Source organism: Protopterus annectens, chromosome 2.part0 (assembly GCF_019279795.1).
Source record: "Protopterus annectens isolate FY-2018-M chromosome 2.part0, PAN1.0, whole genome shotgun sequence".
NCBI classification, from domain to species: Eukaryota; Metazoa; Chordata; order Ceratodontiformes; family Protopteridae; genus Protopterus; species Protopterus annectens.
Genome location: NC_056728.1, coordinates 1,835,742,773 through 1,835,757,337, shown reverse-complemented (window position 1 = coordinate 1,835,757,337; position 14,565 = coordinate 1,835,742,773). Strand labels below are relative to the sequence as shown.

The 14,565-nt window shown below is 39.5% G+C and overlaps 1 protein-coding gene across 1 annotated transcript in view; it reads left to right on the top strand.

The window, feature by feature from the left end:
* The window catches only part of FBLIM1 (filamin binding LIM protein 1), a 726,871-nt gene extending 720,848 nt beyond the window's left edge, over nt 1-6,023 (top strand). Inside the window, exon 9 of the mRNA XM_044061867.1 lies at nt 5,611-6,023. Within this exon, the coding sequence (XP_043917802.1) occupies nt 5,611-5,724 (114 nt within the window). The 3' untranslated portion in view covers nt 5,725-6,023. The remainder of the gene's footprint in view (nt 1-5,610) is intronic.
* The last annotated feature ends 8,542 nt before the right edge of the window (nt 6,024-14,565 follow it).

Genomic DNA, 14,565 nt, shown 5'->3' with positions numbered 1-14,565 from the left:
TGAATGTCAGTTAAAATTGCATAAAAAAAATTTTCTTGTGTGGCAAAAGCCAGGGTACCATTTGGCTAGGCTTATATAGGCCCTAGGGTCAATAGCCTAGTACCTACCTATGAACCTATAAGTGAAACAATAAAAATAGAAATAAAAATGAAAATAATATTGAGAATAGGAATAGTAAAAAATAGTGTTGCAGTGACAAATGTACGAGTATCATGGCATAATCAGCCTTCAAGACTTTTTAGCTTTGATATAGGTGTAGTAGAACAACATTCATTCAAACTGGGGGGGGGGGGGGCATCACACACAAGAATCCATATGAGCTCTTACTTGAGAAGATGTTAGTCAGTGTAAATGCCCCTTGGATCTGGTTCCAAGAAATCAATCACCACAAATTTAAAAAGGTGACCAGGACAGGCAGAAATATGTCTGTACAGTGAGTTAATTGTCTTCCCTTTCTTGATTTAGTTGAGATGCTCATATATTCTCTCTTCCAAGGCTCGACCAGTCTTACCAATGTAAAATGCTTTATACTGTTGGAAAATGCACCATAAACCACTCCCCTGGATGAACAATTAAAACTTTTTTTTCACCTCATATTTCTTGTCTTTGATGAAAAAAGACTCACAACAGTGTGTATGTTGACAGTAGTTACAGTGGTTACATTTGTACATACGTTTGGTCTATTGGTACTCAGTTTACCTGAATTCCTTTCCAGTAAACTTTTAAAACATTTGTCTTTCCTAAATACTATCTTAGGTTTGGAACCAAATAGTACATTGCCATCATCAATGGAAGTAACAATAGGCCAGAATTGATTAACCACACCAACAATGTGGTAGGTGTTTAAAGAAAAAGTAACAATCAAGGCTCGTTCGTATGACTTGTCTGAATTATGATCACAAGAGGTCAATGGCCCTACTGAAGATAAGGAATGACAGGAGTTATCACAGATTGGTAATAGGGGACAGTACAGACCCTTACTCCTTTTGTCACATACTTCATCTTTGATGGATACCAAAAGATCTGGTGGATAACCTCTGTGGGTAAACATATCTAAGAGTTTTTCAGTCTCCACCAAAAATACTTCATTATCAGATATCATCCGAGCAAGTCAGATCTGTTGTCCCTTGACAACTGCTCTTTTTTGAAATTTGAGATGCCAACTGTCATAGTGGAGATAATAATCAGAAAAAGTTTTCTTGTGAAAAATGTTGGAGCTAAAGCAATCCTTTGAATAATCTTTTGATACTAGGACACCAAGAAATGCCATCTTGCCCTTGTCGAAGTTGTGGGTAAATTTAAGAAAGGGGGTGCTGTTACTGATGTACATTAGAAAATTGTTAGTTTCATCAAATAATCTGTCCAAATGATAAATATGTCATCCAGGTACCTAATATAAAATGACCAACTGTCCGCAGAAATACTATTGAACATAAATTGTTTCTCCCAATATGCCATGAATAGGTTGGCAAAGCTCGGGGCACATGAGGCACCCATTGCCACTCCACTCATTTATTTGAATAGTTGTCCTCCAAAATATAGAAAGTTGTTGCTCAGGACTAATTCTGTGAGTGTGATAGCCATGTTGGTGTCATTGTTCAATAGCCCTATGTCAAACAGCATACTTTCCACCCAATCAAGTCCCTCCTTCTGTGGAATGCCCGAATAAAGATCTTGTACATCTATTGTGACAAGTATACAATCTGGTGCAAATTGTAAATTTGCTAATCTGGATAAAAAATCCCATGAGTCTTTACAGATATGGGTAATGCAACTGGTGGATGGCTGAAGTAAATTATCCACATATTTAGCTATGTAAAAAGTTTTGCTCCTGCCTGCATCCACAATCGGTCTCAGTGGTGAGTTTTGGATTCTTTATGAATTTTTGGTATACCAAATATACCTGCCACCACCGGGTGTTCATTGGATAGGTATTCATAGGCACTTTTGTGAATTTGTCCCTGCATGACCATGTCATATAAACAACCGTCAATTTTAGAATAAGCAATATTAAGTTTATTTTTTGATACCTGTGTATACCTGTCAGTAAAAAGGAGCTTAAACATCTTGTTGTTATAATCCTCGACATCCATAATGGCAATGCCTCCTCCTTTATTGGGTTTCATTATTCTGATTGTTTTGTTGTTACAAAGATCACTAAAAAGTTTTGTTTCATTCTCTGATAGGTTAACTTTATCATTTACATTAGAGTATCGGGGCCTTGAACAAAGCTTTTGAAGTTCCCTTTCACAAAGTTTTTCTAATAATACTAGTCCATTATTCAAGGGTGAGTTGAAAGAACTGGATTTCTTCAGACCTGTATTCAAGGCGGCCCTAGTGTTAGTACCTGCCAACTTAAACCAAAGGGCTAAATTTAATTTATGAGTAAATAATTTTAAATCTACGAGTGTTTCAGCTAGATTTAATTTCCTGGCTGGTACAAAAATTAAACCCTTACTCAGAACATCAGCATGTTCTGTTGAGATGTTGACATTGGAAAAATTATATACTGTAAAATCTTTAGTAGAATTTTGGATGCAACAAGGTCCTATGGATATTTCCTCCATACTATTTGTATCCCTTACTACTAAAAACCATGATTCACCAGCAGCTAGTTCACTGTTAATGGATTCTGTATTTTGATGACTGTTTTTGCTGCCAATAAATTGGATTTGTGGTTTGGACTTTGGTTTGTATGGTTCCTGGGCCTCTACCTTCACTACTTGCAGTGTACACTCAGTTTGCTGCTCCATGTTGGTGTAGCACCTTGTTGCTTTTGCTGTTATGTTTGCTTTTTCTTATCACTACAACTCACTCTGCTTTCTTTGATCACTGCTCTGGTGTGTGAGATATTATTGCATGTCTTCCATGTTTGTCTTTTCTCCATACATGTCTTCAGCTCCTCTTAGACTGTTTCTGTCATTTGCTGTAAAATCAACGTTTAGGTTACTTGCAACTTTTGCACAGATTTTGTAAGCATAGTTTAATCCCTAGGACATTCCAGCAAAAGTTTCAGCAGTGCTTTTCTGTATCAGAGATGCACAATTCCTTCACTAAAACAAAACTTCTGTAAAAAAGTTTCCAATAAATCTGTTAACACAATTATTTTCTGTTAGGAAACAGCTGTTTTATATGGACAAAAGCACTCAAAGGTAAAATGTGTCCTCCTAGGTACAACCCCTTATTAACAGCTGCATCCAGCAACAAAACTATGCAAATTTTCTGTTCTTAATGCACTTCAGAGTAGTAAGTTTACATCTTGTGCTCCCTTGGGAAGATGTGTCCGCACAAACTCACATTGCCACAGGTTGAGGCTGATCTTCAGTGTATCTTCCACAGAATTCTCTTTGCAGCCTATTTTTGAATTAAGTGGTCCCTTGTCAAAATGAGGAGAAGGTAAAACAAGAGTAACCAATAACCTCTATCCTCTGAAGAATGTCTGCACAGCACTTCCAGCATGTTTTGCTGTGTTGACTGTTTTATCAGTCAGCTTATGAAAGGCCCTGATAGCTTCAGTTTTCACTCCAAGCCTGGAAGATTGTAATCATCAAGGTTTACAGAACAGGGCTGACATTATCATTAAATCAGCTGATTAAGAATGGGTCTGGGAAGCTGCTTCACAGGCTAGGATAGATCTGCCCATATGTGTTACCCCTAGATTAGAACATATATTTCCACTTGAAGTATATGAACATCAGTGAAGCCAGATAGTAACACTATGATGGCACATTTTATACCTGTCTTCACAAGATTTCACTGTTGACTTCTAAGCTAAGGTTACCCCCACAAGTTATTTAGCCATTTCTCAGTACAAACTTCCCAATAATCCAGCATCCCCAAACACCCAGAGTTTACCTGCTTCCTAAAATACATTAAGTAGGCAAACCTGGATGAATATCCCATTTTGTATGCCTCTTCCTAATCCATAGTCCACATTTCAGCATTTCTTGAAATCCCAAGACCACTAGTTGAATCTGTCCATTCTCATGTCACATATAGTAACAATGCCATTCACTTTGAGAGACTCTGGACAGTTGAGAGGTTTGGCATTACATGATTGCTTTGCAGCATCTTGAATAAGTAGCACCACTGACCATAAATGACTACATTAGGAGCACCTAAGCCCCTTTGATGGCTTTCTTCCCAGTGCCATGAGAATAAAGAGGTAGATAGGCAGATAGAAAGAGAATTCCCTGCATCTAGCAGCAGACCTAAACCTGGCATATTCAAGATGCTACAACTAAAAGGTGTTAGATGCCTTTCATTATTTAAATGATTGTGTAACTTTCTACTCTGCCCTTGATTAGTTTGCCCACTCACTTGTTCTATTCTGCCTTCCCTACCACCACTCTTTAATTGCACAGGGAGTACATAGCTATGGCACCAAATTCAAAACCTATGTATTATTGATGTCAGGGCTATTGATGTTAAAAATCACCTGCCCCCTCCATCCCCTTAGTATTGGGTGCAAACCCTAACCCTGCCCCTTCCCTCAACCCTAACCCTACACTGTATCTTCATAAAAATCTTCCATTATACTGCCACTATCCAGGTGGATTTGACACTAGTATTATGGGGTGTTTTAGTGATAATATCAGGAGAGGAAATAGTTTTCCTTTCTCAATGTTATTTCATTTGATATTTTATGTTTTTGGTATTGTGTATGTTCAAACTTTTTTGTTGGTGTTTTCAATTTAATTTTAAATTAGTTTGTTGTTATAGGGAACCACACACACATGCACACACACACACACACACACACACACGCACACACACACACACACACATATATATATATATATATATATATATATATATATATATATATATATATATATATATATATATATATTTGTGTGTAGAGCTGGCCACGCTCATTAACTCTTACCTATTATGGGATGCTGTTTGGGATCTAGAAAGACTATAGTATGAAGAAAAATGGACCATTCAAGATAACTTTTAGTGACATCAATAGATTATCTTCTTGACTGGGTCAAGAAGATAATTAGAAACAACATAAACCAAATCATCATCAACCCCATTTCTTCATGGGGTCAGAGTATCACACCAATGTGCATACCACCAGGGCACTAACCATTAATATGAATTTTCTCTTCTGGTCTTTGTGTGAAATATCAAAACTTGCCATCATGACTTTTTACTGCAATTTAAAACTAGAAGGTAGAACATTAAGTCTAAAAAAACTAAAACAGTCTGTAATTCAGTATCATTGATTTCGCTTTACATAAATGAAACTTAAGAAAGCACATAAACATAACCACCTTTTAAAATGGGTTCAGTGACTTAATGGTAACACCACCTGACTGCTCCTGTTTTGTGAATAAACATTCAATTTTATTCCAGTGCTGCATGTGGGATTTATTTTTCAGCCTTGGTCTGCTCTACTGCATATACTGTGCTTGTGGACTTATTGGATTCATACTTAGCTGTGGAGTGTTTATCCACTGGAGGTGTTGTTTTATGTTTCTTAAGTATAGACTCTACTTCTTTAGTGTTTTGTTAGAGTCTAATTGAAGTAAATGACTTAATATTGTGGTCAGATGTAACCTGGTTTTATTCTCCTGAAACTTTGTTTCCATTTTGTTGTAGAAATGTGGAGTTTTCCTTTCTCCTGAACCTACAGAAAAAGGTTGTTATCCACTGAAGAATCACATTTTGTGTAAGTCGTGCAACATGGTACTGCGCATGGAGTCAGTCTGCTAAACCATTTGTGACTTAAGAAAAGCTTCAATGTATCGTGCTGCAATAGGAGGAGCAGCTTTCATACCATTTAATTTAGGACTTTTAATGTTTCTTTTTAAAGTGCATTTGTTACTTTCTAATCCCACATGATTGCTCTTATCTTAAATTACCAGAATAGCCATCATATCTGCATATCATTCTGGAGATACACTACACCCTTACATTTGTTATATGTGTCAGTAATATCATGACCTCACAGTACATGTTTTTAGTAGACAATGAGTACAATAAAGCTGGAAGTGTATTTGCTAATAAATCAAGCCCTATGTGCAATGCTTTATACTGGGATAACAGTTGGTATAATGTGTGGTTTGCAGCAAGACAAAGGAGAAGATGAGAATACAGTCCTTTTCAGGAATCCATCCTTCATCCCAACTCAGCTCAAGGCCTGAGGCATGTTTACACTTGGGACTGTACATTTCATTCACATGGTCTTCATGGAAGTATCACTTGCTTCATTTCATCAGCACAAATTCTTTGAAAACTGGAATATTTTTGCTCTTTTGTCAGCTGGCATTCAAAGTCTTGATAAAGGCTATTTATTAGCAGAGAATGTTCCATGTACTGATGACACTGTGTGGTTGTGTGTGTGTGTGTGTGTGTGTGTGTGTGTGTGTGTGTGTGTGTGTGTGTGTGTGTGTGTGTGTGTGTGTGTGAGATGCTTTCAGGCATGTGCTTTTGTGTGTCTGTCAGTGTTTGTGTGTTTGAGCAGAAGCTAGTTTTCATAACTGCCCTGTACAGAGTACTTTGTGGGAAGGTAACACCATACTGCGAGTACAGACAGGAAAATCTAAGTTTTGTATACTCATAATATCGGGACACAAATGAAGCTGAGACCTCAATTTTTCTGTCTACCATTACTTGTATATTGATTTATAATGTATAGTACTATGTTCAAAAGGTTATTCAACTTTTCTGTCAGTAAGAGACTCTAATAAGTCAGGCTGTGTAAAACTGTCATTATTGTAATAACTAATGAGAGGTGTAGCAGTACTGACTGGTGCCTTTTCAAGAAGACAATTGCCTCCATTCATATGCAGGACACCATTTCACAGTATTGTAACAGACCTAATCAAGTTTTTGTAGGTTTTTATCCCACCTTAGGATGAGAATGTATTGTACTAGAAAGTGCTGCAGCATGCAATGCTCTTTAGAGGAGACATTAGACTAACATTTAATTGATACTTCTGGTAATCACTTCTTTACATACTAGCATAATTCTGCACTCAAAAACAAAAAATGCCAGTAGGCATATTTTCTACATTAGGCTTCTCCCATATCAACCCTCACGTGTTCTCCAAGGCATGCGTATGAATAACAGTATGCAAAGTGACTGCCACTGCACAGTCAAGTACTTTGCAGCCAGCCTAATAATGTAAGCAAAAAGCCTTTATAAATTGGCCATAAGCTCAGTGGGATCTCCTTAACAACAAAACACAATAAACAAAGGGTGCAAAGAGAGGGAGATTGCAATGTCATGTTAAATGTTATTATTATTTTGTTGTGACCAGGATGGAGAAGCCTTGCTTTCTTACACTGAAGGACAGTTGATGGTCTTTCTTTAAATGCTGGGGCAAGTATCCAGCTCTGTGAAGTACAGGGATGGAGTTCTGTCTATGTCTAGGTCACCTGGCTTTGATTAGCAGCTCTGGTGTCCTGAGATGTTGTTCATGAATTTATATCAGTGATTGGCCAGTGAGGGCTTACCCTCCTCAGATGGAGGATTTCTTTAAAACCCCATTGCAGGAGTGACTTGCAGAGGAAATTTTCAGATGTGTGCTCATTGTGTAGGTAAGGCATCAAAGCATTCATCGATATTTTGGCTTAACATAACAGACAGTGCAACACAACTGGCAAACACAAGGTGTTAGGAGTGTGTAAAAATCTACTGATCCCTATACGGATGGCAGCCATGATAGCCTGCTCTCACCCCTCCACTTTCTCCCTCCCTCTTTGTCTGCCCTGGCCTCTCTAATGCTAAAAAGCAGGAAATAAGTGAGGAGCGAGCGATCTGTGGGGAGGCACCAGTATTAAAATGAATAGTGGTTTCAAACAATTGTGTCTGGTTTTCCTTGAAAATAGACACCTGTGTCTAGTGGGCTTACCTAGTTAATAAATATTACCTATTTAATGACTATTAACATTAATAGCAAAAGTAATAAGAAAACAAGTGCATTTTGGAAAGCTGGATTATCGCAGACATAGATTCTGTACTTTCAGGCACTTCTGTGTGCTACATACTGTGAGGCTTCCCCTCTATCACTTACCCTCATCAGATTTACATATGATTGTAAACTAGGTGATATAGCTGTGTTTTTCCTTCCCAAGATTAACTAGAATATCAAAATTTTACAAAAAATTTCTGCCATATTAAACAATAAATTATTGGCTTTTTAGGATGACAACTGAGGCAAAAGCACAGTAAAATGTCCATTTCATAGGTTCATAGGTAGGTACTAGAGTGGCTATCGGCCCTAAGGCCTATGTAAGCCTAGCCAACAAGATTCCTCAGCTTTCACCAACCAAGGATGCTAATTACCTGCACCCCTGTCTAGCAGGGCCACTGAAGTGATTCCCGGGGTGTATTTCCTATTACCCATCCACTCATCGAGATTTTTCTTGAAGAGTGCTAGTGATTAACTCTGCTTGACATAGATAGGTAGCTTGTTCCAGAGTATGGGAAGTGTCTGGGACAGGAATCTATCCCTCCAGCATGTTCTGTTAATTGTGGTGATGAGGTTTAGGTGTCTAGAGCATGTGGCTCTGAGGGATTGGGATTTCTTTAGGTGTAGCATGTCCAGTGGCTCAGGGTTTGACATAACTTTATATGTTAGGTAGAGATCACCTCGGAGTAGGAGATATGCTACAGAGTAAAGCCAGAGATTTTTGAGGTGGTCAATGTAGGGTAACTGTTTAAGTCCCATAATCCTCTTAGTGAGGTATTTGTGTGGCCTTTCCAGCTGCTGCAGATGCCTTGTAAGGTACATTCCAAATGGGGCGTTATACTGTATAATGGTTCTGATGAGAGCTGAGAAGAGGGGAACAATGACTTATTTTTTCCTGGATGAGAATCCTTTCATGATGAGGTGTGCCACACAGAAGGATTTTCTGACTACTGTGGCGATGTGATTATCAAAGGAGAGGCTACTGTCCACTAGAGTCCCAAGGTCTCTTATTATACCTTCCACGTTAAGTGGGCTGCCACCTATGTGGTAGTCCATGCATACAGGGTTTTTACCAAAGGAGATGGCAATGCATTTTTTGGTGTTGAGCTTGAGGCCATGGCTCTGACACCAGGCATCAATCTCAGTGAGGCCCTTTTGCAGGATGTCTACATCATTTGGGGACTCGATTATGGCACACAATTTGCAGTCATCTGCAAACTCTGTCAGCCAGAGGCCCTCTGTGTTGGCCTGTATTTCAGAGAAGTAGATCCTAAACAGGAGAGGACCCAAGACTGAACCTTTTGGTACTCCACTTGTTACAGGTTTGGAGTCAGATTTGAAGTCCACAATTTTTACAGTGTGGGTTCTGTCTGTAAGCCAGTTAGCAACCCATCTTGTGACGTATGTATTTATATCCAGTTTGGCGAGTTTCTCTATGATACCAGAATGGGGGATGGTGTCAAAAGCCTTGGCAAGGTTAAGATAGGCTGTGTGGACTGCCTTACCCTCATCCACAGTTTTGGTGACTGTTTCAAAGAAGCTGATCAGGTTCAGGAGACATGATCTGCCCTTCACAAATCTGAACTGGGTGGGGTCCAGAGTTTGGAGGTTACCAATATCCTTGTTTATGAGTTCCATGATAATATGCTCCATGGCCTTGTAGACCAGGCTCATCAGACTAATAGGGCGATAGTTTCCGGGGTCCGTGGTGGCTCCCCCTTTGTAGAGTGGTACAACTGTTGCCATGCACCATTCAGTGGGTACAAAGCCTGTCGCGAGGCTATGATTGAACATGATGCTTAGGTGGGGGGCTAGTTTATTCTGGAGTTCATGTAGAACACATCCAGGGATATTGTCTGGTCCCATGGATGCCGTGTTCTTGGCTTTCGATAGCGCAGTTTTCACCTGTTCAATTGTGACTGCAGGGACACTTTATTCATCTGGTATGGATATGGGCTTTTAGGAGGTGAGGGAGGGTAAAGTTGGCACTGAACCTATCAGCCAGGGTGTTGGCGATATCAGTTGGTTCTGTGAATTTTGTGCCATTGTGTTGTAATTCAGAGAGATCTGGGTGTTGCCATTAAAATTCTTGACATAGCTGTAGAATGCTTTGTGGTTGCCTTAGAGTCAGTGGCAGTCTTGTTTTCATAGTTCGCTTTGGAGGATTTTGTGAGGGATCTCAGCTTCTTGCTGAGGCTGACCATGGAGCTCCTCCATTCTAGGGATTTCATTCTCTTTTACAACAGTTTCTTCCTTCTGTTGTTGAGTTTGTTAATAGCAGGGGGACCACCAGATTGGTTTCCTTTTTTAGAAGACTGTGTCTTGGTTCTGTTAAGGATAGCATGATCCATGCACCCGTGAAGGTGCTTATAGAGTGCATTTGTATAAGATTCAGCAGTGGTAACTGTATTGTCCATCTGCATTGGTGTTGTGAAATTGGCCACTTCTGCCTTAAGAAACACAAAGTTGGCTTTGGAGTAGTTTTTTACTGTGGTTTCCTTAGTGAGGGGTGGGGGCAGGATGTGGATATCTAGGGTGATTAATTTATGGTCGGATCTGACAAATGAGGAGCTGACTTCAGGTGTGGAGCACCTGTCACTCATGTTGGTAATTACTAAGTCTAGGATATTATTGCCCCTGCTAGGGGTGTGGACAAGTTGATCCAGGGCATTGGAGTTTATGAATTCTAGGAAGCGTTGAGGAAAGGAGTTGGTACAAGAGTAGCTTTCCCAGTTAATGGTAGGGTAGTTGAAATCTCCCAGTGTCAGAGTGTTAGGTTGGACCCTGATATTCTCTATTATATCAAGAAAAGAGGAGTGGGAATTCTGGAGCATTGTGGGTGACCTGTAGCAAGCTACAATATGGATTGCAGTTTTTCCCAGAGTTAGTTGCACTTGGATAATTTCAGATGAATTATGTTGGGCAACTAGCCTGGAGGTGTGGTTGCCCTTAATGAATATGGACACACCTCCGCCCTTAGTGTTCCGGTCCTGGTTTGATGGCTGAAAGGTATAGTATGAGTTATATCCTGGTAATGCAGGGGTGCTCTCTGGAGTCTTGAATCAGGTTTCAGTCCCTACACAGATATCGATATTCTCCATTTTAAGGAGAGCCTCGGGTGAGTGCATTTTGAGGTTTAAACTTCTAGCTTTGAGTAGCATTACCCTCAGTTTTTGCTTGCCTGTATTAGTTACAGTGGTGGTTTTGTTTTTTGAGCTTTGCCTAAAAAAGGCACTATAGGGGCGGCAAGAGCCTTAGCCAGTATCCAGAATCCCAGGGGTGACAGGTGCAGGCCATCTCTGGCAAAGCATCGTGGCCTGTCAACCATGTCATCCCAGGCAGACAAATACTGGATCCCCTTTGAATGACACCAGAAGTTTAGCCAATTGTTGAAGTCAATCATTTTGTCCTTGTATTGCGGTATCATTCTGGGCAAAGGTAGGATGCTACTCAGGGCTAGGGTCATACCAGCCTGGATTACAAGACCAGAGAGCTCTTCTATGTCTCTTTTCATGTAATCCAGGGAGGTACGTCTCAGGTTGTTCACACCAACATGGACAAGAGTCATATTTGTACTTGTTGTGGAGTGAACTGAGCATGTGTGTTATGTGGTGGATCCTGGCACTGGACAGGCAGCTGACAGTAACTTTCTCCTTGTTTAGCTTGGTGAGTGGAACATCAGTGTGCCTGACTGTAGTCACCTATGACTAGAGTGTTAGGTATGTTGTTATGCCTTATGGGCTGTGGTTGAGTGGCACACTGAGTTTGTGGGCTATGTGTCATTTGGGTTGTGTTGGGGGGTGGAGTTTGCTTGCGTTTCTGATTTGGAGGTCCCTGTTGCTTGGGCCTGTTTTTATTGAGAGCCTCCGTGAATGTAGGTGTGTGTTTTGTGTTTCTATGTGTGTGTTTTGGTGATGTAGGTTTTGAGGGACTATGTGATGAGTGTGGTGTGGTGCAAGTGCTTACCTTCTCCTCTTGACTTTCTAGTCCAGTCTTGGGTGAAGAGAGTTTTGCTTCCAGTTTGGCTATATAAGTGCATCTCTCACAGGCTGTAGTGTTGGGTGGTAGGAGAGGGTTGTCTGTGTACATGAGGCAATTGCTGCATTGCCCCAAGATGCCCAAATTCATCAGGTAGACAGGAGAAAACTTGGGGAGCTGACCCTTTGACATGCCTGGATAGGTGCTTATTCATTAAGTACTAAAAACTGTTTTCCTCTAGACAAGTGAAGAAAGTTGAGTGCTGTAGTAATTTGTAGCTTATTTAGTGCTTACAATGAGTTCTGAACAAGTGCTGAGCTCAAAGAAACAGATTTGAGTGCTGAAACTAAAAAAATGGCTAGTTCTAAGAAAGAAAAATTAAGCTAGAAGGCTTCCTTCCAACACAGAAAGGTTTGGGGGCTCAGAAGTTTACAAATAGCCCTGGATACAGCAAATATTTATGTGGATTGGACTACTTATAGGAAAGGCAGGAAACATACTTAGAAAATATGTTTTTCCTTCCCAAATGCTCTCTTTGTACACAGTAGGAGTGCCTCAAATCAGAATATGACCTCACTGCACTCAGTTGAGTATGCAAATGAGATGGGCCCAGAAGGAGTATCCAAATACAAATTTGCAAGAGGGGTGTGCATTTTAAAAGCCACTAAAATTAACACCAAAACAAGAAATGGTAGGGGGGTGGGAACTAACTGTAGAGACACAGAGCCACAATTTTCAGTTCAAATAATATTCAGTGAGTAGCAAAAATAAATAAAATGCAGTACTATATGAAAAAGTGCAGATAAAAAGTGTACTTAAATTTGCGTATACATCCAGTTGATTGCAGGCAGATCTTAGCGGCCAAAGCTCAAGTGTTTAGCAGAAAAAAAACAAAATGTACCATTTATATAAGGCAGGACAGCTCCTAGGCTAAAACACAGGATATCAAAGTGAAACTACCCCCCACTGCTATCAATGGCTACAATTCTAACAAGATCTATGTAGAGACACAAGCTCTCTGTAGAGACACAGAGCCACAATTTTCAGTTCAGTTAATATTCAGTGAGAAACAAAAATAACCAAAATGCAGTACTATATGAAAAAGTGCAGATAAAATAGTACTTAAATTCACTTATATGTCCAGTTGATTGCAGGCAGATCTTAGCCGGCCAAAGCTAAAGTATCTAGCAGAAAAAAAACAAAATGTACCACTTATATAAGGCAGGACAGCCCCTAGGGTAAAACACAGAATATCAAAGTGAAATTACCCCCACTTCTATCAATGGCTACACTTCAAGAAGATCTCTGTAGAGACACAAGCTCTCTGTAGAAACACAGAGCCACAATTTTCAGTTCAATTAATATTCAGTTGTTGTTGTGTCTTTCGGCTTTTCCTGGTTAGGGGTCGCCACAGTGGAACTCTGGTCTGCTAATGATTGGCAGTAGATTTTTATGTGCCAAGTTGCCAGCCCTGACACACAACCTTCAATGAAGGTACTCCCATTCACGCATGTCTCCACACAGAAGATGCTTTTAGCTGAGAATCGAATAGGACAACGTCTTACTGTGAGGTGACAAAGCTACTGCAGCACCACCACCGCAGTTATTAATATTCAGTGAGAAACAAAAATAAATAAAATGCAGTACTATATAAAAAAGTGCAGATAAAAGTGTACTTAAATTTGCATATATGTCCAGTTGATTAAAGGCAGACCTTAGCCGGCCAAACTCAAGTGTGTAGCAGAAAAAAAAAACAAAATGTACCATTTATATCAGGCAGGACAGCCCCTAGGCTAGAACACAGAATATCAAAGTGAAATTACCTCCAACTGCTATCAATGGCTAAACTTCTAAAAGGATCTCTGCAGAGACACAAGCTCTCTGTAGAGACACAGAGCCAGAATTTTCAGTTCAATTAATATCCAGTGAGAAAAAAAAATAAAATGCAGTACTGTATGAAAAACTGCAGATAAAAGTGTACTTAAATTCACTTATACATCCAGTTAATTGCAGGCAGATCTTAGCCAGCCAAAGCTCAAGTATTTAGCAGAAAAAAAACAAAATGTACCACTTATATAAGGCAGGACAGCCCCTAGGGTAAAACACAGAAAATCAAAGTGAAACTACCTCCCACTGCTATCAATGGCTACAATTCTGACAAGATCTCTGTAGAGACACAGAGCCACAATTTTCAGTTCAATTAATATTCAGTGAGAAACAAAAATAAATAAAATGCAGTACTATATGAAAAAGTGCAGATAAAAGTGTACTTAATTTCGATTATATATCCAGCTAATTGCAGGCAGATCTTAGCCATCCAAAGCTCAAGTATTTAGCAGAAAAAAAACAAAATTTACCTCTTATATAAGGCAGGACAGTCCTTAGGCTAAAACACAGAATATCAAAGTGAAACTACTCCCCACTACTATCAGTGGCTGCACTTCTAACAAGATCTTTGCAGAGACACAAGCTCTCTGTAGAGGCACAGAGCCACAATTTTAAGTTCAATTAATATTCAGTGAGAAATAAAAATAAATAAAATGTAGTGATATGTGAAAAAGTGCAGATAAAAGTGTATTTAAATTCTCTTACATGCCCAGTTGATTGCGGGCAGATCATAGCCATCCAAAGTTCAAGTATTTAGCAGAAAAAAAAAATG